At 36.4% G+C, this 23787-nt stretch overlaps 1 protein-coding gene across 9 annotated transcripts in view; it reads right to left on the bottom strand.

The window, feature by feature from the left end:
- The window catches only part of BBX (BBX high mobility group box domain containing), a 273737-nt gene that overhangs the window by 140619 nt on the left and 109331 nt on the right, over window positions 1-23787 (bottom strand). For 7 of the 9 annotated variants that reach the window (XM_032852106.1, XM_032852108.1, XM_032852111.1 and 4 more), the window contains exons 3-4: window positions 21619-21692; window positions 11678-11726 (exon numbers count right to left, since the gene is read on the bottom strand). In XM_032852106.1, the coding sequence (XP_032707997.1) occupies window positions 11678-11692 (15 nt within the window). In that variant the 5' untranslated portion in view covers window positions 11693-11726; window positions 21619-21692. Of the gene's footprint in view, window positions 1-6314; window positions 6433-11677; window positions 11727-21618; window positions 21693-23787 lie in introns of all 9 variants that reach the window. The other 2 variants (XM_032852110.1, XM_032852109.1) reach the window with 2 other exon arrangements.

The raw sequence follows: 23787 nt of genomic DNA, 5'->3' as shown, positions 1-23787 counted from the left end.
ACAATCCCATCATGATTTCACTATCCTTACTAAGTATAAAGAGTAAAAGAGCCAGAACCTTTCAATGAAAACAGTCTTTGAGATCATTTAAGTGCAAATAATTTCCAACAGATCACAGAAAATCTCTGGCACAGCTTTAGAAGTGAAGCAAAAAGAAACATGCTCAAATCGATCCTTGAGTAAACTCCGTTAAGAGTATCAGAATGGCTGTCTTGATGGGCTTTAAACCCGACAGGACAGCTGACTGGACACTGGACAACTCCACTGAGAGAAAATCAGACCCTCTCCTCCTTCCTGGCCCTGTGATATACCTCATGGACTCAAGAGCTCCACAGCGCCACCTACCCTAGGTTCAGAATGGTTCTTCACAAGGGTAGGTTATTCACTGATGAACACAGGATACAGGTGGCAGTTAAAAAGGGCAGCTTAAGACTTGCAGAAAATTGGGGCGCCTGGGTGGCTCAGTGGGTTAAGCCGCTGCCTTCGGCTCAGGTCATGATCTCAAAGTCCTGGGATCGAGCCCCGAATCGGGCTCTCTGCTCAGCAGGGGGCCTGCTTCCCCCTCTCTCTCTGCCTGCATGTGATCTCTCTCTGTCAAATAAATAAATAAAATCTTTAAAAAAAAAAAAAAAAGACTTGCAGAAAATTAATGCTGCCACCTAACCAATGTAAGGGTTAAGTAACAGCAAATAACTATAAATGGATGAAAACAGCATAAATGGATGAAAACAGCAGCCAAGATAACGCTAAGCTCAAAACAAACCTTAACCTAGGGCAATGATGCCATCATTCAGAAGAGACATGGTGCTTGGCTAACATAGGGAAAGGGAGTAAAGAGTGCATTGGCGAAGCAGAAAAGAAACCTACAGATTTTGAGTAAGATTCGGTGGGAGAAATACACACAGAAAAAAACCATATTTGTTATCTTTAACGGCACTACGTTAACTGAGCTTCCTTGAAGAGTCCTGATTCCTCAAGGCACGAAGGAACAAAAAAACGTGTGGGTGCTCTACTTTCTACTCTACTGTTTTTATATATATATATATATATAAAAATTCAGTGACTTATTTCTCAGATTTAATAAAATCTAGTTACCCCTTTAGAAATGTGGATTTTGCAGCTAAGATAATGAACGGTAATATACTGGGAAATTAACTTCAGGAAAACAGGCAACGCTAATCATTTCTTCCTCAAAATGATAGACCCATCTGAGTATTTCACTGTTTTTGCAAGCCAGATATAAACTACCAGACAAAATGAATATTGTCATTCCAGCAACACCTACATTTGAATAAAGCTATTCAGAACTATTTTAAGAAGATGCTTTTCAGTAATATAAATGCATAAATGCAGATTTTGTATAATCACACGATTAATTACATGAAGCCCAACTCTGATATTATATGTATTACTGGCTTTGCTGTATAACAAATAACACAAGAGTAAAAATTAATATCTAGTTGAAACTTAATTCTTAATTTAGCATTCAAAAATGCCCCTTTCAATGAAAGTTAAGCCCATTCAAAGCACAATCTGTAATATACGCGCTTCCTAGATTCTGAAAGAAATTTTATACTAAATGATTATATATATTCATAAACTTTGTACTATATTTAAGGATAATCCAACTTATTAACATGATAGTGTATTTTCAACATTTGCTGCAACTTAGTCATTAGAGAATATACACTTTTCTTTAAAAAAAAACTTTAACTAAAACAAGAATACTAAAAGAGTACTGTAGGTTTTCTAAAGTACTTTAAGCCTATCTAAATTAATAAAATACTAAGTGAATTAGTACTATAAAAGAGAATTTTATAACTGGTAATTTAAAATATTAATGTGAATACTGAACAGGTCAAATCTTTTACATTAATCAGAAACACAATTTAAGACTGGTTCGAGTGAGTCAAGTTTTCATGTCAGGTAATTTCTCCCATTTTCCCCTTCTAAACATAAAAGATGTTTCCCTGCATTCCTCAGGAACAAAACATAATCTGTTCCTCTAGAGATAGGATGGTATTAACTGCTTCTTTTGAGAAGAGAACATTTGGCATAATATGTTTTTATAGAGTTTGTCCAGTAAGCAGTTAGGAAGGGTGAATTACCACAGATAGTGTGGCTTCTTGTTCTTCATGACTGGACAGCCCAGTAAATCTTGAGTCTTTTATGTGCATGGAGGCTGGAGGTGGGTGGTTAACAATTGGGCTTTCAGTAGTAAATAATTTAACATTTAAAAAAAAAAAAAGATTTTGGGGCACCTGGGTGGCTCAGTGGGTTAAAGCCTCTGCCTTTCGCTCAGGTCATGATCTCAGGGTCCTGGAGATCGAGCCCCGCATCGGGCTCTCTGCTCCGCAGGGAGCCTGCTTCCTCTTCTCTCTCTCTGCCTGCCTCTCTGCCTGCTTGTGATCTCTCTCAAATAAATAAATAAAATCTTAATTCCAAATTTGATTCAGAATTATTATTACAAATAGATCCTTCATTGAAGAAGTTATCTTCTTCTTTTTTTTTTTGGTTACAAAATTCTTCTCTTGCCTTATTCACTTCTTAACCTAAAATCTGTCAGACTTACACAGGATTTTTCACAAAGCAGATTCATAACATTGTGACAAGATTACATTTTTTGGTGTTCATGCATGAAAGTCAGAAAGAACCTACTTGATCTTGGTACATAGTCAAACCCACAGGTCTATGGCCAGGACCCTCAGGAGTGATTGCGCAGTGCTTACAATTTATAGAAAGTTAAGACGGACTTTGTGCCCCCTGCTCCATGTAGTCTGCTCCTTTGCCTTTGATCCACAGAGTTCAGCGGCAGTCATAAAATGAAGTCTAGGGGTGGCTGGGTGGCTCAGTTGGTTAAGTGTCTGCCTTTGGCACAGGTCATAATCCCAGATGTCGGGCTTCCCTGCTGAGTGGGGAGCCTGCTTTTCCCTCTGCCCCTCTCCCCCACTCATGCTCTCTCTCTAATAAATAAATAAATTTGTTAAAAAAAAAAAAAAGAAAGAAAGAAAGAGAAAAAGAAATCTGGACAAGTAACACGGTTAGAGTCCCTGCAACAGCTATGGGAAGATGGAGTGAAAGGAGCTGAGAGTCCCAAGCAGAGAAACCAGAGGAGAAAGAAAGGGGCAACTTGCTTCTTCTAGCACCAGATGACTATAGACCCACCTGACCCCAGGGAAAGGCCCAATAGTAAAAATCAACACTGACTCAAAGATGGTAACTGGACTATGACAAAAGACATCTGGTTAAGTCATACAGCAAATAACAAAGGGGAGGACAAAGTGCCCTGGACACAGTTGTGGGGCTGGAGGAGGAAGAGGGGGAGGAACGAGGGGGCAGAACTTAAGGTTTTTACACTGAACAATGCCAGGGCAACCTGGTGAATAAAACTGGGAAGCCAAAGGTATTCAACACACTTTTACAACGAACGATATAACTGTATTCTTACTCTAGAACAAATCAACCCTAAATAACAAAGGGAGGAAGGGAAAGTTCAGTGTATGCCCCACCTGCTGTGGTTACAGGAGACAATGACTGACAGGTTGCTGTGATACAGTCATGGGCCTCAAGCCCAGTGAAGTGGATGGATTCGGATTTTGGTAGTGGAGCTTAGACATCCAGAGAGAAACTAATCTTCATTTCAACTGAAGACAGAATACAAAATGCTGGAGTCAAAAGGAACCTTACAGATCACTGGTTTACTGCTCTCATTTTTCAAAAAAACAAAACAGAGTGAAGCAAGAAAAAATAACTGCTTATGGTTTAGAAAGCTACCCATGGGCATAAGTGTTTTCAGTACACATGATTTCTGCCCACTGTGTTTGGGGAAATTACTGCTGAGCAAGGAAAAGACATCTCGGTGCTTTTCAGACATTTCTATCATTCCTTTCCTCATTCAATATACATCTAATGAATAGTAAGTCCTAGGCACTTGGCTAGATCCTGGTACACTACTGGAAAGCCTCCGAAAATTAATGTGATAGGTAATGGCAACTATTCTGCCTGAGGACAGGCAGAATACTGAGACTGACCAACTAACATTATGCATCACTAGGTACAGAGTTATCATAAGACTGGAAGAACTGGGATGTGGAGACCAGAAAGGAGTGGAGAAATATAATCACATTCAAAAGAAGCACTGGCTGAGAAAAACAGAAGTGGGTGAAGGTCAGCAAAGGGGAGAGAGTGGAAATACAAGCGGAATCACATTTACCCGAGCTTTGGGGATTTTCACAATGCAGAACAAAACACAGGTTAAGTCACTGCAGCTTGCAAATGGCCCTCTCTGGGTCACTCTTTGTCTCTCTCAACTCAAATTAAGGAAAAAAGAAATCAGTAAAAGATGTATACATTTCTCTGCCCAAACTGTCTTTGGAAGTCAGAACAGCTAACAATTTTCATTTAACATGAGAACCTCACATTATTATGATGTGGTTTTCTTGGGAGAAAAAACTTAGCTAGCAAACACACCCAGCTATTTCAGGATGTCTGACTTCAGTGGGTTTGAGAAAAGGTACAAGTGACAATTGGAAAACTGTAACAAAGAAAAGCAGCTGCTGCGAAGGATAAAACTAATTTTAAAAAATAGCTCATCAGGGTTTATTGTTAAGTGGTGTTATTTGGAAACTTACAAAATTCTTTCAACAAAAATCTTGGCATTTTAAGGAACTATAGAAAGACACATCGGGCTAGAGAGAGTAAAAAATGTAACAAGCTCTATGGAAATCCATTTGCCATTCTCGTGTAGAGTTCTGGGGCTGGGCATACCCTGTGACACAGCAGCTACGCTCCTGAACGTATATCCTAGAGACAGAATATGTACATCAGGGGCATGAACAGGATTCCCAGGAATTTTCCCTCTCCAGATTTATCTCTAATAACACAGTATCTGGAAATAATCTAAAATGGCCATCAAAAGAAAGTAGATAAATTGTAGTATTTTCAGACAATGATGGTAAGTGAATTACAAGTATAGGCAAGGATGACTCTGAAACATGATGCTGGGCTGAAAAAAGAGAGGCTGCATAAGAAAACAGTATTATATTACTTATATAAAATTCAAAGACAAGCAAAAACTATGTAGGGGATACATAAATATGTGAAAAATACGATAAGGAAAAACAAGGAAGTAATAAACTCAACATCTAGCACTGGGCAGGCAGCGGGGCGGGCAAGGTTAAAGAAAGACAAGGGACTGGGGCCAGGGACAGCTCTATCTCCTAAGTCAGTAGTAGGTACTCAGGTATTCATGTTAATGTTATTCTTTGTATCTTAGCCCACATTATAAATATTCCCTGTATATACAGCATTTTCTGAATACAATGGGGGTTGCTTCTATTTAAAAAAAACTCTCGGTATTTTACTAACTACTTTAAAAATGCTTTTTAAGTGTCTGCAAGTAACAAGCAGTAGCTATCATGCACTCGAGAATTCAAAATATCACTGAATTCACATTAACAATTCTGAGGTCAGTATTTTCATCCTTAGCTTCTATCTGAGGAAACTGAGATTCAATGTTCTGTGGGTGACAGCAAGCCAAGGTTCCCAACTCTGAAAACCAGAGTGGATCTGTAGGGTAGGACTATCTAAAATATTAAGGACAAAAATAGATTTCTAACACAAGACAACAAATTTGTTATACTGATTTACTATTCTAGCTCATCCTCTTGTCCACAATGCATCCCTAGATCATATTCTAATGGCATATCCTAACTTTATGGCGTATGTACTTTATTATTTTATAGTCACAATTTACCCTTCAACTCTACAAATTCTAAAACTGGCAACAGCTACCACTTATTTATGCAAAGTCTCAACTTGGCTGTACTTCCTTTCATAACTTGAATTTCTCTAAGACTGGGAGCTGAAGCAAAGTTCAGTATTGGTAGGCTGCAACTTCATGCTCTTATCTCATTACCCTCAGGGATTCCCTTAGAGGCAAGCCAACAGGCTGGCCAAGCCCCACAGAAATTACTCACTTCCACCCTCTCTTTCCTCATCTTTCTTCCAGCCATACTTCAAACCTAATTTTAAACTTATGCAGGAAACCTGATTGATACCACCTGGTTTTCTCTACTCCCTTAACTCTGGGCCTCTGCAGCACACAGAACAACATGACTCATCTACATAATTATTTGTCAACTTTTTCTTTTGTTGTTGTTTTCATTTGCATGTGTCTCTAGCCTACAAGATACTGAGAAGAGTTTACAAATTTCTTTCTTCTGAGCTATGCCCTGACTCATTCTTCTTTGCCCAAAGCCTCGCCAGCTGTGCTCTGTTAACAGTAGTCACTTAGTAAATGCTGATGGACTTACTACAGGAGAACAATGCGCCTCTGGTATTTCTCAATATCCCAGGGAATCCTCCACATCTATAAACATGCTGGAGATGATACCAGGTACTGCTAGAGGCTTGGGGTCTTCCTGAGGGTGCCTGGGACAAGAAAAACACAGAGAGAGACCAAAGACAGTCAGGAGAAACACAGAGAGAGGAAACATGGAAATAAACAGAGAGTAAAGTATAAGAGGAAGGAAAGAGTCAGGAGTTACAGAGAGATTAAGCAGCCAGAGACACTCAAGAGACAGGGAAGAGGTTGGACCTCTCACTTTGGCCTGGAAACGACATTTATCATGTAACAGGTGCCGTCGTGTTACTGCATTTATGAGATAATATCCATTTCAGAGTTATTTCTAAGATTTTTCTGACCTTATTTTATCACCTACTAAAATCTGTCTTTATAGTCTTATCTTTGGAGATACACACACACACACACACACAATCCTCAAAACAACACAGCTGTAAATTTAAAAAAAAATACTTTTCCCAATTCTCCAATTTATAAAATGGTTACTTCAGAGGAGTAATGTGATTTGTTCAAGGTTGTAAAGCAAAAACATGAGAACTGGGGCCTTGAATCTCTGGATTCCAAAATCCAGTGCTTTTTCTGACATCCCATGTTCTCTATTAGAAATGAATCCTATATAAATCATAGAAATCCAAACTATACATTCAAAGTAAAATTTTCTATCTTTTGGGATACTGAACTACTGAGGTTACTCACTAGGAAACTAGCTCAGAGCTTCCTTTATTTTACAAATCTATCAGAAAAAATAAGTCCTAATGAAAATATACCAGAATGATTAAAAAATTTCAAACAAATGATATTAAGTGACTGTGACCTGACAGAATTTTAAGATTTTTAAAAAAGAGCTAGAGTTAGTTCATTGCTTTAACAATTTGGTAATTTCAAAGTCTTAATGATTCAACACATTTCAGCTGAAAGGTTTAAAAACTTCCACATTTCAAGGACTTCTTTAAATCTAAATCTAATACCAGTATGCTTGTCTCAAACTTAATCTGTCATAATGTCTCATCTAAAGTATATACTGCATGCAATCCGATTTCAGGGTACTATAGTAGAAACGATTTAATGCATCACTCCTTCTAAGCCTTAGTATTTTTCTCTTGAGGGATACTTAAACTCTTCTAAATAATCATGCCCTTTTGAAAGCAATGTAATTGCCAGAAAATCTCCTTTGATACAAGGGTAAGCATGTTATTGGATTTCACAGCAAGACAAGATAATAATACAAAAAAATTTCTATTTAGTTGTGCATTGGTATACTGTTCTATGTTCAGTAATTTTTAAAACACAAATTTTCAAATAAAACCTGAAGTATAATACTGCTCTGCCCTCTAGTGACTAGCTAGGTTTTGCTAACTACATGATTTTATTTATTTAAACTGCTTTCTGAGCAATACTTAGAATTTTTTTTTTTTTAAATATAATGGCTGCTCTGTCATCATTTGGAGACTGATGAAGAGTACCAGTCAAGTTTTCAGATACATCTTTTGATGTGAACACAACATAGGAAAGAGATACGATTTATTTACATAGGGATCGTATACCTAAGTCTTACCAAAAAAAAAAAAAAAATTAACCTATTCCAGTCCTTATTCATATTTTTATGCAATTTACTTGGAAAGGTCAAGGAATTCCATTCATGTTAAAAACCTTCATAAATTTCATAGCTATAAATCCTAAATTGGTTAATTCCATTATTTTGGGGACTGAGCTATCACATTGAGTGGTACTATATATACACCACACATAGATGAACAATTCTCTACTAACAGAGCAAAACTATGCTTAACACAAAGCTATACTGTTTATCATTTACCCTTAATTATTCAAGTGGCACTTTAGGATTTTCCTGAACCTCAGTGTAGTCACTAGGAAATTAACTGTGACTTTATATATGGAAAAATTAAACAAGGACCCAGGTAAAACCAGAGTTATTTATTATACAGAGATGCACCCTAGTATTTCAACGAAAGGAGTTCGTTTCCCTCTTAAACTGCCACAAACTTCCTGCAAAGAACTGATGCATTTCTAGAAGAGCATTTCTACTCTAGTCCCAAACATACTACTTCTGTGTCTACATACACCTATGTAAAAAATAAACATCACATCTGTAAAAATGGTAGGTAAAGGATACCTGAACATGTGAGGCTAATCCATGGACAATATGGTGGTGTGGTTAGGAGAACAAACCCTGCAGCCAGACTAAAAGTTTGAGTTATTGCTCTGCAGCTTACTGGCAGTTATGATCTTAGATCATTAACCTCTCTGTGCTTCAGGTTCCTTACTTACAAATTGTGAATAAAAAAGACACCTACCAACAGTAGTGTTTTATATCTTGATAGGTATTGGGGGTTACATAGGTGCACGCATTTATCAAAATTCAGAGAATGTACATTTAAGATCTGTGCATTTAACTGAATGTTAATTTCAGATCAAAAAAGTTGTACACAGGGTGCCTGGGTGGCTCAGTGGGTTGAGCCTCTGCCTTCGGCTCGGGTCATGATCCCAGGGTCCTGGGATCGAGCCCCACATCTGGCTCTCTGCTCAGCGGGGAGCCTGCTTCCCCCTCTCTCTCTGCCTGCCTCTCTGCCTACTTCTGATGTCTGTCAGATCTCTGTTAAATAAATAAATAAAATCTTTAAAAAAAATGTTGTACATAAATAGTGAACTACAGTCAGTAACAGACATCCTGAAGTACTTATGAGGTAGTAATGTCTTTAATTTACTTGCCAGTGAGTCAAAAATAAGTCGATGACGGACAGGTTATAGATCTGTAATAACATAATGAAAATGTTAATGGTCAAATCTAGCTGGTGAGTATGTGAATGTACAATGATATTTAAAAGGTTCATAACAAAATGTTGAGGCGAAATACATCCACCTCTCATAGAGCTGATGTGAAGGATTAACCATGTATGTAACAGTATTAAATACACAGAAAAGTACCTGACAAGCAACAATGGCAAACAGCAACATATTAAGTAAATAAAAGTGATCTCTCTTCTTCCTTAGTTGGAGGGGAAAATGTAAGAAAATAATGAGGTACTGAGCTCCCAAACCACAGTGAGTAGTTGCTGTTAAGAGTGTTAAAGTTCAACTTGCAAATAATTCATATAACTGCATGGGCCACATAGAGAACATAGTCTTGAAAGAAAAAGCTGATTAGAATCCTGCTCTGTTTTTAGTAAGCCAAAAAGTTCAGACAAACTAAATACTCTGAGTCTCAGTTCCTTCATGTACAAAATGGGAATAATGAGACCTACACATTTAAGAGTCACTGTGAAGATTAGAAAAAATACACTCCTATACATGTACACAACAGAGAGAAAAATGCAAACGATGACAATTGCCGTTTTCATCATTATAATCATTACTGCTAACTTATGGTGACTCTTGTATCCCCTTATAACTATTTTCTGCAGATGGAAACAAAAGTGGCCACGTATCAGATTCTCTAGAAATTTCACATACAAGTGGCCTCCTATACCAAAGAGTTTTCAACAGGATCTTTAGTAAACCAGTGGGCCCTATAGAAAGCATCACTGTGCCTCGTGTACAAGAAGAGCTGGCAATGACAGGGAATTCATTATTTAACCTTCTGCAGTGTCAATTATAATATAAGTCTTATGGGAGAGGCATTTACAAAGTAGTTTGCTGATGATATTTTAAATAAAGTCATTTCGGTGCATTTGAGAAAATGGTATTAGCACCTGGATAAGTTTTTAATTGAAACAGCCTGAGATAAAATATCTAAAGAAAAGAATATTAAAACTACACTTATAGAAGATGAGTTCTGTGCTCCCAGGGAGTGCTCTCTAAGTCATTATACGCTACTCCACAGAAACAGTGGCCTGACATAGTTTCAGCAAAAAAGAAAATCAAGAATGTGGCAATAAAACAGGGAATACTGCTAATCCTATACAAAGTGGCTTCTGACTTGATCACTGCACAAAAAATGCTTTCTCCAAAGGACCCTCAAATCGCCTAACCCAAACACTGTTTGGGGGCATTTAGAGTTCTCTGTATTTCTCAACACTTTTGTTGAAAATTCTTCCCCATCTTCTTTGGTACTGTACTCTATTGCTCACCCCCTTCAAACCCCTCCCAAAGATCTGATTATTTTTCCTTCCTTTAGACTTCTCTTAAAAAAGAATAGGTAGGTGTTCTCCAAAGCTCTGTCTTTGCCATATTTTCTACTTTTACCAATATTCGAACTTTAAGCGCTACCTCTCTTTCCTGAGTTCTATTTATCTTTAGCCTGAATCTCTGCCAAACCCTTATCAATCTGTAACTACAGCCTATACATAATCACGTGGATGTCCTCTTTGCATTTCAAATCCAATCCATCCTAAACTCTATCTCCCCAAAATTAGTTTCTACTACTCTCTACTTCTGGTAACTGTACTATCTGAACACCCATGCTTAAATTAAAAACCTAGCTTTGACTTCCTTTTCAACACCCTCACTTCTTCCTTTCCTCTTATGATCCCTCCACAGTCCCAGTACCAGGTCAATCTGTTGCCAAATCCTACAGATTAGTAATTTGGTTCAAGTGACAGGGCAGAGTGTGTATTCTTTGAGAAACACAGTGAAAGCTAAATGTACAATCAATAAAGACACGCAGACACACATGCAGAAGCCGAACAGTAGCAGGTATTGAGTGTTTGCCAAAATCTTCATTGAAGGAATCCTTAAAACTGATTATCAATTTTTGCCCTGCAAATTGGAAAAAAGACTTATTTGATTTTATGAGTTGAATATCTCAATCTAAAATATTTTAAACTACATCCAGACATGTCTCTCATGGTCGTCTCATGCTGGTTCCATCCAGAAGAACAATTTCTTCCTAACTAGGATTTGCCAAAGTCCCTTAAATCAATCTTTCCAATACCTACCTCCTCTTTTCCCCTCCAATCCATCCCCTGAATTGCATCTGCTCAAAATTTTCCAGTGGCTCATTTGCCTTTAAGGAGGAAATAAATAAACTCACTCTGATATTCAAGGCCCTCTTAGGTCTAAGCTTTTTCTAGGTTTCCCATTCTACCTTTATATACACATGCCATCCAACTGGCAAAAGGGATCTAATTCAGTTTTTCCAGACTTCTGTATTTTTCCCTCTGGGTAGTCTTCCTTGATATACTTACCTGAGATTTAAAACCTTCCTCAATTCTTAATGAAGCTTGTCCCTCTTTCCTGCTTAGAGTTCCCCTTCTTATTATCATAGTGCGACTATGACACTAACACACTGACTTGCATGCTGGTCCAGTAAATATTTACTAAACAAACAGAGGAACAGAAAATACATTACTTTACCTTTAAACAAAACATTTTTCCAGTAAAATTACTGAAGGCAGTTCAGGTTCTAAAAAGAAATAAAACAGAGCTGAAGAAAGAGCACAAACACTCTCATAGGTGGGCCAGAAAGGTTTAGAATTTCAATATACACTAATAATTTTAAAAGTATATAAGCACTCTATAAGATCCATGGTTGTTATGGTTAGAATGCACACATATTCAACTAGGAAAAGAAAAATTGCTATCAAAAGACCACAAACAGCTAACATATACATGCTGACAGAACAGATTTTAGAAGGAATCAAGGTATTTTCATAGATGATTATCCTCAAACAAGTTTAGATATATTAATTAGAGATATTCAAAGTTAATAAATATATATGTTAATTATACTCATATTCAAAATTAACATACCTACTGATATTAGATAAAAGACCAAGTTGTATTAGTTCATGCTCATGTGCATGAAAATTATCAAGATGTAGAAAAATATTTTCTTCTCTTAGATCAATTGTGAAATGCTAAGCCAGTGATCTAAAAATGAAGAGAAATTTTGCTTTTCTAATTTATGAATAACTAGCAAAGTCAGCTCATGACCAAATTAACCATTTAACTAAAAATTTTAAATTTTTTATCAGGTGAAGATCATTTATGAAAAAGGCTCTCATACTTTATAAGTCATTAAGAATTCACATTTCCTTGCTTTGTTAAGATAATTACAGTCTAGGAAGAAAATTATGTAAATTATAAAAATTTACTATTATGCTTACATAATTTATTTGTTTGAGGTAGTAATTTTGTTAATACCAAGAGTATAAAGTGATAATAGTCCTAAAATAACTATAATCCTCCAAATAACAGATGACTTATCTCTTAATACTTTCATAAGTTTCAGCTTTGATTGGGCTTTAATAAAACTGCAATATTAATTGGGGGAAAGTATAAAAATCAAACTTTTACCACATGATTGTGTAGAAGATATTTTAAAGTATCTAACAATGTAAAGAGCAAACCTTATTCTTTCCTAATGAGTTAAAGCAAGTCCATCCTATATTCAATAAAGACTTCTGATATAATAAAGACATACATGTTGAAGCTGGATATTTCTCTTGTTGTGAATGGCGACCAAAAAAATTCCTGAAATTCAATTTCAAGGAACAATTAAGAAGCAAAAAAGTCCAAGTCCGCTTTTGGCTTACTGTCCTTTCTGCGAACAAAAACATTTTCTTCACAGTGCCTGCCAAGAGCCGGACTGGCACTGCCCCCTCCAGCATTTTTAATCCTCACTATAGCCTTCAATGATCAGTGTTCACCCCATTTCACAGATGCATCTAGGTAACTTTCCAACATTGCAATCACAATAAAAGCCATCACAATTAAAAGCCGAGTCAGATTTAGCCTTGAGTCCAGCTCACTCCATAGACCACGTTTCTAAGAGATCAAGCTACAGCTCAAACAAAAGTGACACATTTAAATCCGTCATCCATAAGCAGACCTTTATGTGTTTGCCTATTCATATTAATCTCCAGGAAGCAACAGTCATCTAGAGGCAAGAATAAGAATGTTTATAAGCAATATGAAGTAAAACTTCTAGAATACTTTTTCCTAGACACATCATAAACTCAAATGTGTGAAATATTTTATTATAATAGGAATAATCCGTAAAAAATTCTATGACTGTGATGATTAAAACTCATAAAGAGAGACAAAACTGGGACACCTTTCCCATCAACAAGATATATTAGAAGAGCCTTATTAGAGAGATTTATCTTATGTTCTCTAAAAAAGTGACACCTCTCCGTGAATAATAAAGAACAGCAAAACCCACCACCCACTTTAACAGATACAACAAAACTTAAAGGAATGATTTTAAGTGTTCACGTTACCAAATGAAAGATGGACCATCTGCTTCATCAAACAGAACAAAAACCACTGGAGATTGTCTGCAGCTACTGATTTTAAACCTCCCTGTCATCTCTTTTATATTAGAATGGATCTAGTATCAAGAACTAGTAACTAACAATGCTGAAAACACAGCAGGTGTTCAAAAACTACAGGAAGGGTGCGGTTCCGAGTGTCACTCTGTGTCCATCCAGGTGGTGCCACGATATGGATGGACGGATACCAGGGCACACACTACCCTGTACGTGGACATGCCTCCCATTCTGCAGGTCTTGGTGCCTCTAACCTGGCAATTCACCGTCACTGGAATTCGTGTGGCAGAACTCAAAGTGTCTAGAACAGTGTTCATCCGATAAATGGTAGCTTTTTACTATTTAGGCCTTGTTGAGAAACCAGTTCCTTCCCATCTTGCTGGCTCTCTCAAGAAACCTGTGTTCTCTAAGAGCCTAACGGTAATGTGCAGTGCCTCAAAACATCACGTGGAGTGGAACATTTTGTGCCATGAAGAGACCTTTGGTAATAAATGGTCTTAGAGTAAAGGTGAAGGAACACTGAAATAGTTACAGAATTCAACTGCTTTTTAAGAATAATGATATAAGCAAGGAAGAGGCAGAACAACTACAAACTAACCAATCTGTGAAAGTCTAAATAAAATCAAAACACAATATATTTATCCATATCTTCAGATATTAATTCAAATAGAGAAATGCCCTAAAATTATCACCACCACCACTCCCCACCCCTGTAAGAATAAAACACCTAAGTGTAGACTTCAGCCTACCTTTTTGGTACATACTAACTGAATCCAGGGACCAGGCAGCATCTCTTTAAGCCCAGCTGAACCAATCTGCCTACCCTAAATCTCAGGACATTCATATGCACTCCACTCATAGGGGCACGCACTGACTGTTAGAGAATTACTTGGCAGAGGCCTTAAGGAACTCTTGATGACTCAATGCACACTATAAATGAGTCAATAGGCACCCAGAAGTTTTTTGCTACTCATTTTAAGTTCTTCAGCCCTTTAACACTTATTGATTATGGGACTAACTATCAACCAAAAAGCACAGAGAGACTTTTATTTTTGAAGAACAGCTTCTCTCCCTCAATTCAGACTGGGAAAAATAATTATCTGCAGGTAGACCAGGAGACGCTTATTAATGGCAAGTTTAATGGCATACAAGATCAACGAAACATGAACACTGGTAATACTAAATTACCAAATGTTTCCTAAGCAACTTCCATGTGCCAGAGACTTTTCCTAGGTTTTGAGGATGCAGCCATGAACAAAACAGACTCTCTAGTGTAAAATTAAGTCCTTTAGCTCTCTGAATAAACTACACGCATATACTCATACATACTATTTATACTTACACGTGTATGTACAGAATATCCAGTAAATGCAATATATATTTTATACTAAAATGCACAGAAATTCTGAGAGCTATCTTATGAGAAATTTGGCACCATTAGATGCACTTATTTTCCTGGAGAAATGCACTTCTCTATAACAGAGATCAAAGAGAATACCAATGTCAGTATAAAAATACTTAATTTACCCATCATTTCAGGGAATACTAATGCATGGAGTGAAGTCACGCCTGAATTTATTTATGCTGTCCTTAACTAGTAAACATCGTAATCAAGAAACTGATTCCACTGTGGAGAAGAAATACATTGCTGAAATTTATTATGTACAAAGCTTTTGAGTTTGTGTCATGCTTGTAAATAGTTTCACAGTGAAACTGAAATCAAGAGTAGCTAAGAGTTAAAATACCTTTCAGTCGATTAAACTAACATCCACAAAATTAGATTGCTACTTAAAAGCTTATCCTTTAATAACCTGTAAACACACAAGGTGAGGTGATAAGTTTTACAAATCTATTTAACATTATTTTTTTAACATTATTTTTACACAAAGGTGTTTAAAGTCTCCAAAGTTTCTTTCTTTTTTATTCTATTCTGTTTTAGATAGGTATCAAATCATCACAAACTGAAAACATTCAACTGACAAAATATGTACACTTACACAAAATTCAAAGATAAAACTAAGAAAGTTAAGTTGAGCCTATGTCAATATCCAACAAGTAAATGTACTATTTACCTGTCACTAATCCTCAACATCCACCAACTGACTTACTACTAGAAAAGTATGCTACTGTAAAGTAGAAAGAAGTACTACACAGATGGTCAGTGAGCTGTATTTGGACTATTATTTGATTAATTCCAGCAACCATTACCTAACTTATAAGCTGGTATCAGAGGAAAGAAGGGAAAGGAAGAGGAAGGAAAAAAGGGATAAAGAAGGGAGTGAGGGAGGCAGGACAATAAACAGGTACATATAACACATATGGGACTCCGCGACTTCTGTTGGCATTATTACAAACACAGAACCTTTTCTTTTGGTTTACCAAAATCTTAAGTACAGCTGATCTTTGAACGATATGGATTTGAACTGCGCATGCCCACATCATATACATGGATTTTTTTTTGGGGGGGGGGATAAACACAATACAGTACTGTAAATGTTATTTTCTCTTCCTAATGATTTTAATAACGTTTTCCTCTCCCTTGCTTTTTTTATATAAATATAGTATAGAATACATAGAACACACAAAATATGTGTTAACCAACTTTATGTTACAGGTAAAGCTTCTGGTCAACAGTGGTCTGTCACTAATCAAGTTTTTGTGGAGTCAAGTTACACTCAGATTTTCAACTGTGCAAAAAGTGTTGCTCCTAACACTGGCCTTGTTCAAGGGACAACTCCATATGCCATTTTCCTGTTTGAATTCACAACTGATTAATAAAGTAAAAGAAAATCACCCTAAAAAAATGTGAATTGGCTTGATTATAGTAAACAGAAAGAGATATAATCTGAAAGAGTCATTGAGTTATTCTTCAACCTATTTTTCAAATACATTATATTCCTAGAACCAACTAATACATATGGAAAGCAATTTTCAATGATGTCATTCCTCCATTATACAAATCACTGATTGTCAGTTCTTAGACTTCATTCTTTCACTTGTATGAAACTTCAGAGTGGAAGAAATATGAATTCAGTAATTTCAAATGGCTCCCTCCTCAAAGATCCAATAATATTTTTAGAATTTTAGACTGTAATAAATGAGGTTTCCTTGTTTATAGAGTCACAGAAAGTATTTTTTTTTTTAAACTTTAACTTCACTCTTTGGTACAAAAAAAAAAACCTACTTCCATTATGAACTGAATTAGGTGCCCTCATATTCGTATGTTGAAGCCCTACACGGCAATGTACTTGGGAGACAGGCGCTAAAAGTACGTAGAGGTTAAGCAAGCTCATAGGTGGGACCGTTCTCCAACAGAACTGGTGTCCTTTCCAGAACAGAAGAGACACCAGAGCTCCCTCTCTCCACATACACACAGAAAAAAGGCCATGAGAGTGAACAGCAAGAAGGTGGCTGTCTACAAGCCAGGAAGGGAGACCTCACCAGAAACAGAATTTGCCTGCACCCTGATCGTGGATTTTACCCCCAGAACGGTGAGAAAATAAATACCTGTTGTTGGAGCCACCCCATTTGTGGCATTTTGTTATGGCGGCTCCAGCAGACTATCTTGTCTCTAAAACTGAAGAGTTTAGATTTTTTAGGTAGTTTTACACTACTGATAATCCAACTGAATGAGTAACTGACGGTAACAAAGGTGATCCACTTATAAAGAGAAGCATATGAAATAATTTGAAGAATAATTTACTCCCCCAAATTATTTTACATTTTTCTAAATTAAACAAATGTAACTATCATTTTACAAACAGTATACAGCTTTGAATCTTGAGATACTGACTATGCTGTGCCTGATTCTGAGAGTAGGAGGAACGAAGTCAACAGGGAAGAGCTTGAGGGAGTCTAAATAACTCAACCCTCATTGCAAAATAGTAACTAAAAATTGTGAGATAGAAATGCTGATTCTTTTGAAACCAAATAACATTTGCTCTACCTGGTAAAGAAAGCTTCAGTGGCACGGTCTCCAGTTCTTGTACCTTGCATCAAGATTTTATCAAATTTGATTTGATACTGACCACATTAATATTCAGAGTGAAGGGCTGTCACACTGTCCTTAAACGTCTATATTTTCAGTGGCAAGAAGTGAATTATTAGATCATAGGGTGGATAATATTTCTGCTGGGTCGACCCTTTCTCTCAGTGTTAAGAATGAAGACACTCTATATTTTCAGTAGAAATGTAGAAGAATACACAGATTCTTACACATTCGGGGCAATATTTTAAAATCCTTGGAGGTGTGTGTCTGTGTTTACATGTACATATACAAACACATCTTACACATATATATAGTCTGAGGTCTAGGGATGGTATTTTATGCTGTGTTCAAGATTCCTGACCTCTGACCACAGCTTTGTTTTTTTAGTACAATTTCTCGACTGCTCCCTATGTGCCAGGTCTGCATCGGGCACTCAACATACTTCATTTAATTCTTAGTCCTATGAGGTAGAGATCATTATCCTGTACTAAGATGAGAAAACAAAGTTTCAGAGAGGTTAAATAATCGCCTAAATTCTTTCAGTTAAAAAGCTCTAGAAGTAGGATTTATGCCAAAGTTTCTCTGAAGTCCCCTAGTCTTAAGGAACTACAAACTATCAAACATAGCATCATTTAGCCACTCCTACATTTTTAAATAATCTTACTCCACAGGTCTGGTAGCAGTATGTTATAATACCTGTGGGATTACTCAAACCAATATTGGCTGAGAAGTTGTGTGCGCCTACTCATTTGCTAGAAGACTATAGAGACAGTGACGCACTGCTCCTGTATAATGATTATGATCTCAGCTGGAGCACCTTAGAAAACTCCTGGAATACAATTGTTAACCTTTCTACAGTGTCTGCATTCTTTCTCTCTAGGATGGCTCTTAAAACTGATCATAAGTGGGCTGCCTGGGTGGCTCAGTGGGTTAAGCCTCTGCCTTTAGCTCAGGTCATGATCTCAGGGTCCTGGGATCGAGTCCCACATCAGGCTCTCTGCTAGGCGGGGAGCCTGCTTCCTCCTTTCTCTCTCTCTCTCTCTCTCTGTCTCTACTTGTGATCTCTCTCTGTCAAATAAATAAAATCTTTAAAAAAAAAACTGATCATAAGTAAAGGCATTTGGCTACTATTGCCTGGTAAATTTATTGTATTACCACTGGAAAGAGAAAAGAACCCATTTTCTCATCCTTTTCTTACGTCAAATTAGATAATACTTATCAAAGTTCTGTAACGTACTACACGTTGATAGGAAATTAACTTAAGGATCAGAATTTTCCTTCTCTAACTCTGTCTGCAAACTGCAGAGGATCCAGACTACAGGTATTTTCATTCATTTTAAAACTACTTATAACACAATGGGACACGTGGGTGGCTCAGATGGTTAAGCCACCAACTCTTGATTTGGGCTCCGGTCATGATCTCAGAGTCATGACACCAAGCCCTATGTTGCGCTGGGGATGGGAACCTGCTTAAGATTTTCTCTCTCTCCCTCTGCCCCAAAAAAAAAACAAAAACAAAAAACCACAGCTATTTATAACACAATAATGTAAGTCCATTATATATACCAGAACCCTTTATTCCGTGACGGGAAAAGTTCTAACATTTGAATCATCAAGAAACTCTTGAATTGTATGAATTCCTCAGTCCTTAAAATTTGTCACAGATAGGGCCTCATAGCTCACTGAGTTCTATGTCAAAAATGAAAGGATTCATGGCCAAATAATTTAAACGTTAAAGAGATTCAGTGGAAAGAATGAATGGATTTCTTGGAAGGTTAATATACCACATGTACCTGTCTCTCTAGAAGAGCCATAGATAGGATTCAGATATTACAGCTAAAACATGCACTGCGCCTCCCAATCAGACTTTCCCTAGCCTATCCCCTCTTAAAAGGCCACTCCTCCCCGTGACACAGTGGCTGACCATGCGACGTGGTTCGGCTAGTGAAATGAGAGGTAATCACAGGTGCTACTTCCAACCAATAATTTTAGGAGTCACATTTCTACCATCATTCCTTTTTTTCCTTCTGCCTTAATAAGAGTATGCACCCCAGAGAGGCTGCTGCTTTAGCTTTGGTCCAGGAACAAAGAGGACATTGAGGACAGGTCAGTAGATTTACCAAGATGAACAAGAGTGACGAATAATTTTTACTGTTACAAACCACTAAGATTTGGGAATTCTTTGGATAATGAAACATAACTCTGCCTAAGCTGAGTGATACAACCATATTTCCTAGATTTATTGGGCTCTGTCATCCTTTTTTCATGTAACATCTTCCAGGATTTGCTTCCTAATTACTCCTGGTTTCACATGGCATCTTTTCTATTTCTTAGTTAATACTGTTTCTATGATGACCGTAAATGTGAGCTAGAAGTATATAGAGTCATCTTAAGCTTCTTAAATTTTATCAGCAATATGAATGTGTCAATTTCTTATAGTCAATAAAAATATTTTATTGAAATAATTTGATAAACATTCAGAAATCATAGATCAGATGGCTACTTAACGAAAGACTGCCGCACTAATGCTGCTTAACAATTCAGTTTTCTGAGCAGATAAAATGTCCAGTTTTACTTTCTATAGATGTATTCTTATTCAGTGAATTTAAAATACTGCCAAAAATTTAATTTTCTTTAAACCTCACTACATTCAACTCCCTTTTGGATGAACAATTAAGAACATATTTAAAATTTCAGTATCAATATTCAAATACTCTATAGTCTAGTCTGCTGACCCAGTAAAACCAAAATCAACTGTATGTTAACTGGCACTCTTAAATCCAGAATTCGTATTTGAACCTTAATTGTGCCTTAAAGGATAGCAGAAAAAGGAGAAAAAATGATAACTAAATCCCAATCTTCTCACTGGCATTAAGATTTTTTTCATGTTTAAATATCCTAGTAAATACACATTCAAGCTAAATCAGATATATTTTATAATACATGTATAATCTTAGACAATGACTTTCAAAAGAATGGCTCAGAACCCTTATATTTAAACTCGCACGATAAAAGCAACATTCAGTCATCTACTTACTAAAACATGAAGGTAGCCACAGGTACTCTAGAGAGATCTGAAAACCTAACAAATCAAAATACTTAAAAACAGGAAAGATTTAAGATTAACTTTCAATTACTCAGAGAGTAAGTTCATGTCCTAAAAATTGCAACTAAAAAATATTTATTATATTTGTTCATTTTCATTTACATCAAATTCCTGTCTTTAACGCGTAAGTTCACCACCAAGTGTTCAGACATCAGTAAAGCAATCACACATTTTATTCCCAGACTGAGACAACTCTCCATTTAAGTAACTATTATTAAAACTAATCTGAAAATACTATTGCCATATCTTAAAACCATAAAGAACTTTTCTCCTAAAGAAATAGCTTTAAAAACAGCTTATGTAGAAGAAGACAGAGTTACAGCATCTTTGAGTTTCAGAGTCTGATATAATTTGACACATATATACTTTACAACCTCAACTTTTTCTTCACTGTGTGGTTTTCAAATTCAAAACAGTTTCACAATACTGTTATACCTGCCTCTATTATTTTTAGTAGATTAAAACGAACACTCCATAATGCTTTGATACCGGTTCATTTTTTAGTCAAAGCCAAAGGCAGTACAAGCAACAATAGCTTATGGGGAATAGACTGATTTAATATTTTCTTAGGTTTGAAACCTCTACGTATTCAAGACTTGAATAAATTGATTTTTCACCAACAGCACATTACTGTGGAGAAACAAATCAGAGTTTTGAAATTGTTAATATTTTTAAAGTCATGATTTTAAAGGAAAATTTAACTTACTTGATGATGGAGACTGAAACGTCACTTTAAAAAAAGAGTAATTCACAAACAAAACAAAACAAAAACAACCACACAAAATTATCACACTTTCCTGATCAACATGGAAGGTGCATGCATCGTATGGGGAAAAGTTGAGACCAGCTCTAGACAACACAGGGTTCCCACATGGTTGACTTGCTTCCCTGCCTCTAGGTAAGGAAAATGCACCTGCAGTGCTGCTCTTACCGGTCAAGTCAAGACTTTCCATTGTGATTTTAATGGAACATCAGAATTTCCAGCTTCTGTGATGCAGCAGGATTCTGTGAAAGACCCATAGCAAAGTGGTTAAATGGTGAGCCATGAAGGACTTTCCAACAACAACAAAAAAACTTTTGTCCTTTTGCAAAATTACCCCCCCACACAATGAGTAAGAGCCAAACAATCAAAACCGGGCAAATTATTAAAAATCCCTATGCTAAATGCTTTAGAGAAAGCAGCCTGAAGTGTTTATTGTCAACTTTAATTTTACAAAAAGTCACTAAAATTATTCAATGGGAATTCTGAGATTAAAGTTACAGATACAAAGATTTACAGGAAATCATTTCTCAGGTTTTTAGCAAAAATCAAGTACAGAATTACAGGCAAATTCTGTGGAAAATCGGGATGTTAAACTGACATCCTAACTAGATTCAAGTTATTTTACATGACTGGACCAACACAACCAGATAAGCTGTGGTAGGATACTAATATCTCAACATTTATTTTTTATATGTTTTACAAATAATGTGTGAAGCAATATTTTGTGTTTTTTGTTTTTTTTTTTTTAAGTGAGGAGTAGCAGGAGACATCCACAGGGACAAATGTCACCCAAAAACTTATATATAGCTGAAAGTGATAAAATAAATATAGGAAAGAACATCCAAATCAGCAAAAGTTTGTCCACAAAAATTAAATGGAACATTTTACATTAATAATACCACAGATACGGACATACACCTAAATTGCATCACTTTTAAGAATTAAGTTATTTCAGGGAGCGGGTGGTTCAGTGGGTTAAGCAGCTGCCTTCGGCTAGGGTCATGATCTCAGGGTCCTGGGATCGCGTCCCGCATAGGGCTCTCTGCTCGGCAGGGAGCCTGCTTCCCTCTCTCTCTCTGCCTGCCTCTCTGCCTACTTGTGATCTCTCTCTGTCAAATAAATAAATAAAATCTTAAAAAAAAAAAAGAATTAAGTTATTTCAGTTGCTATGTGAAATGCAACTATTCAGTTTCTAGGATGCTTCAATGGTTAATATTAACTTCACACTCAACCAAGAGAGACAATTTCCCACCCCACTGCAAATTATGGTATTTCTTTACGATCAGCAGGATATACCACACTCTAGACACTGGATAGCACTTACTGACTTACAGCTCTATCAATATTACTGGTCATCTTATGGCATAACTGAAGTTTTTTCCCTAATCAGCCACTATGATATGGAAGAACTTACATTAAATATCAAAAATGTGTTCTGATTCATCTCAGTAATCCTATCTAGACTTGGACGATTCAATTGTCACCCAGTGCTACTGAAGAAAACAATAGCTAGAAACAATGAATAAAATATTAAATGGTCTCATGTGGCGTCATACAAGATACTACTCATTCATCCATATTTTTTTAAAATAAGAGCATCAGTGAAAAAATAAATCCAGATCTTTGAAGCAAACTACAAAAGACACATATGAATACTTTCAAATTAAATGACTATGTTCTTTTTTTTTTTCCCATTTTATTTATTTATTTATTTGACAGACAAGAGATCACAAGTAGGCAGAGCAGCAGGAAGAGATAGAGGGGAAAGCTGGCTCTCTGCTGAGCAGGGAGCCAAATGGGGGTCTCGAACCCAGGACCTTGAGATCATGACCTGAGCCGAAGGCAGAGGCTCAACCCACTGAGCCACCCAGGAGCCCCTAAATGACCATGTTCTTAACTAAGGAAGGGTACAATTCTGAAATCCAAGTAGTGGTATAAAATTCTATTCTTAATTATCACAAAATAGGCAACTAACATGATTAAAACTACTGTTTCAAGAAATATACTATCTCATATTTAATCACATAATCTTCTTCATATAAACCTATAAAAGCCAGTATAGAAAAAAGAAAACCATTAAAATAAACAGTGTAAAGGAAAAAAGGAAAAGAAACACTGTAAAATAAATGAGTAAAAATCACGAATAAATAAATATAAAAAACTGTCGGGAAGTAAATTGGTATAAATGAAAAAAAAATTTTATAGTGCCAAAACTGGGAAAGGAGGGTCCATCATTAATTGACAGTATGGACTTAATTCTTATTCTGGTTTCAAGATTCCTTTACTTTTTAGCTTAAAAAGTGAGCACATGCTATCTGAGAAATGAAGTATGCTAAT

This window comes from Lontra canadensis, unplaced genomic scaffold, assembly GCF_010015895.1.
Source record: "Lontra canadensis isolate GAN:19392208 unplaced genomic scaffold, GSC_riverotter_1.0 scaffold6, whole genome shotgun sequence".
Classification (NCBI taxonomy): domain Eukaryota; kingdom Metazoa; phylum Chordata; class Mammalia; order Carnivora; family Mustelidae; genus Lontra; species Lontra canadensis.
The sequence above is the reverse complement of the archived record's forward strand: the minus strand, read 5'-3'. Positions and strand labels throughout refer to the sequence as shown.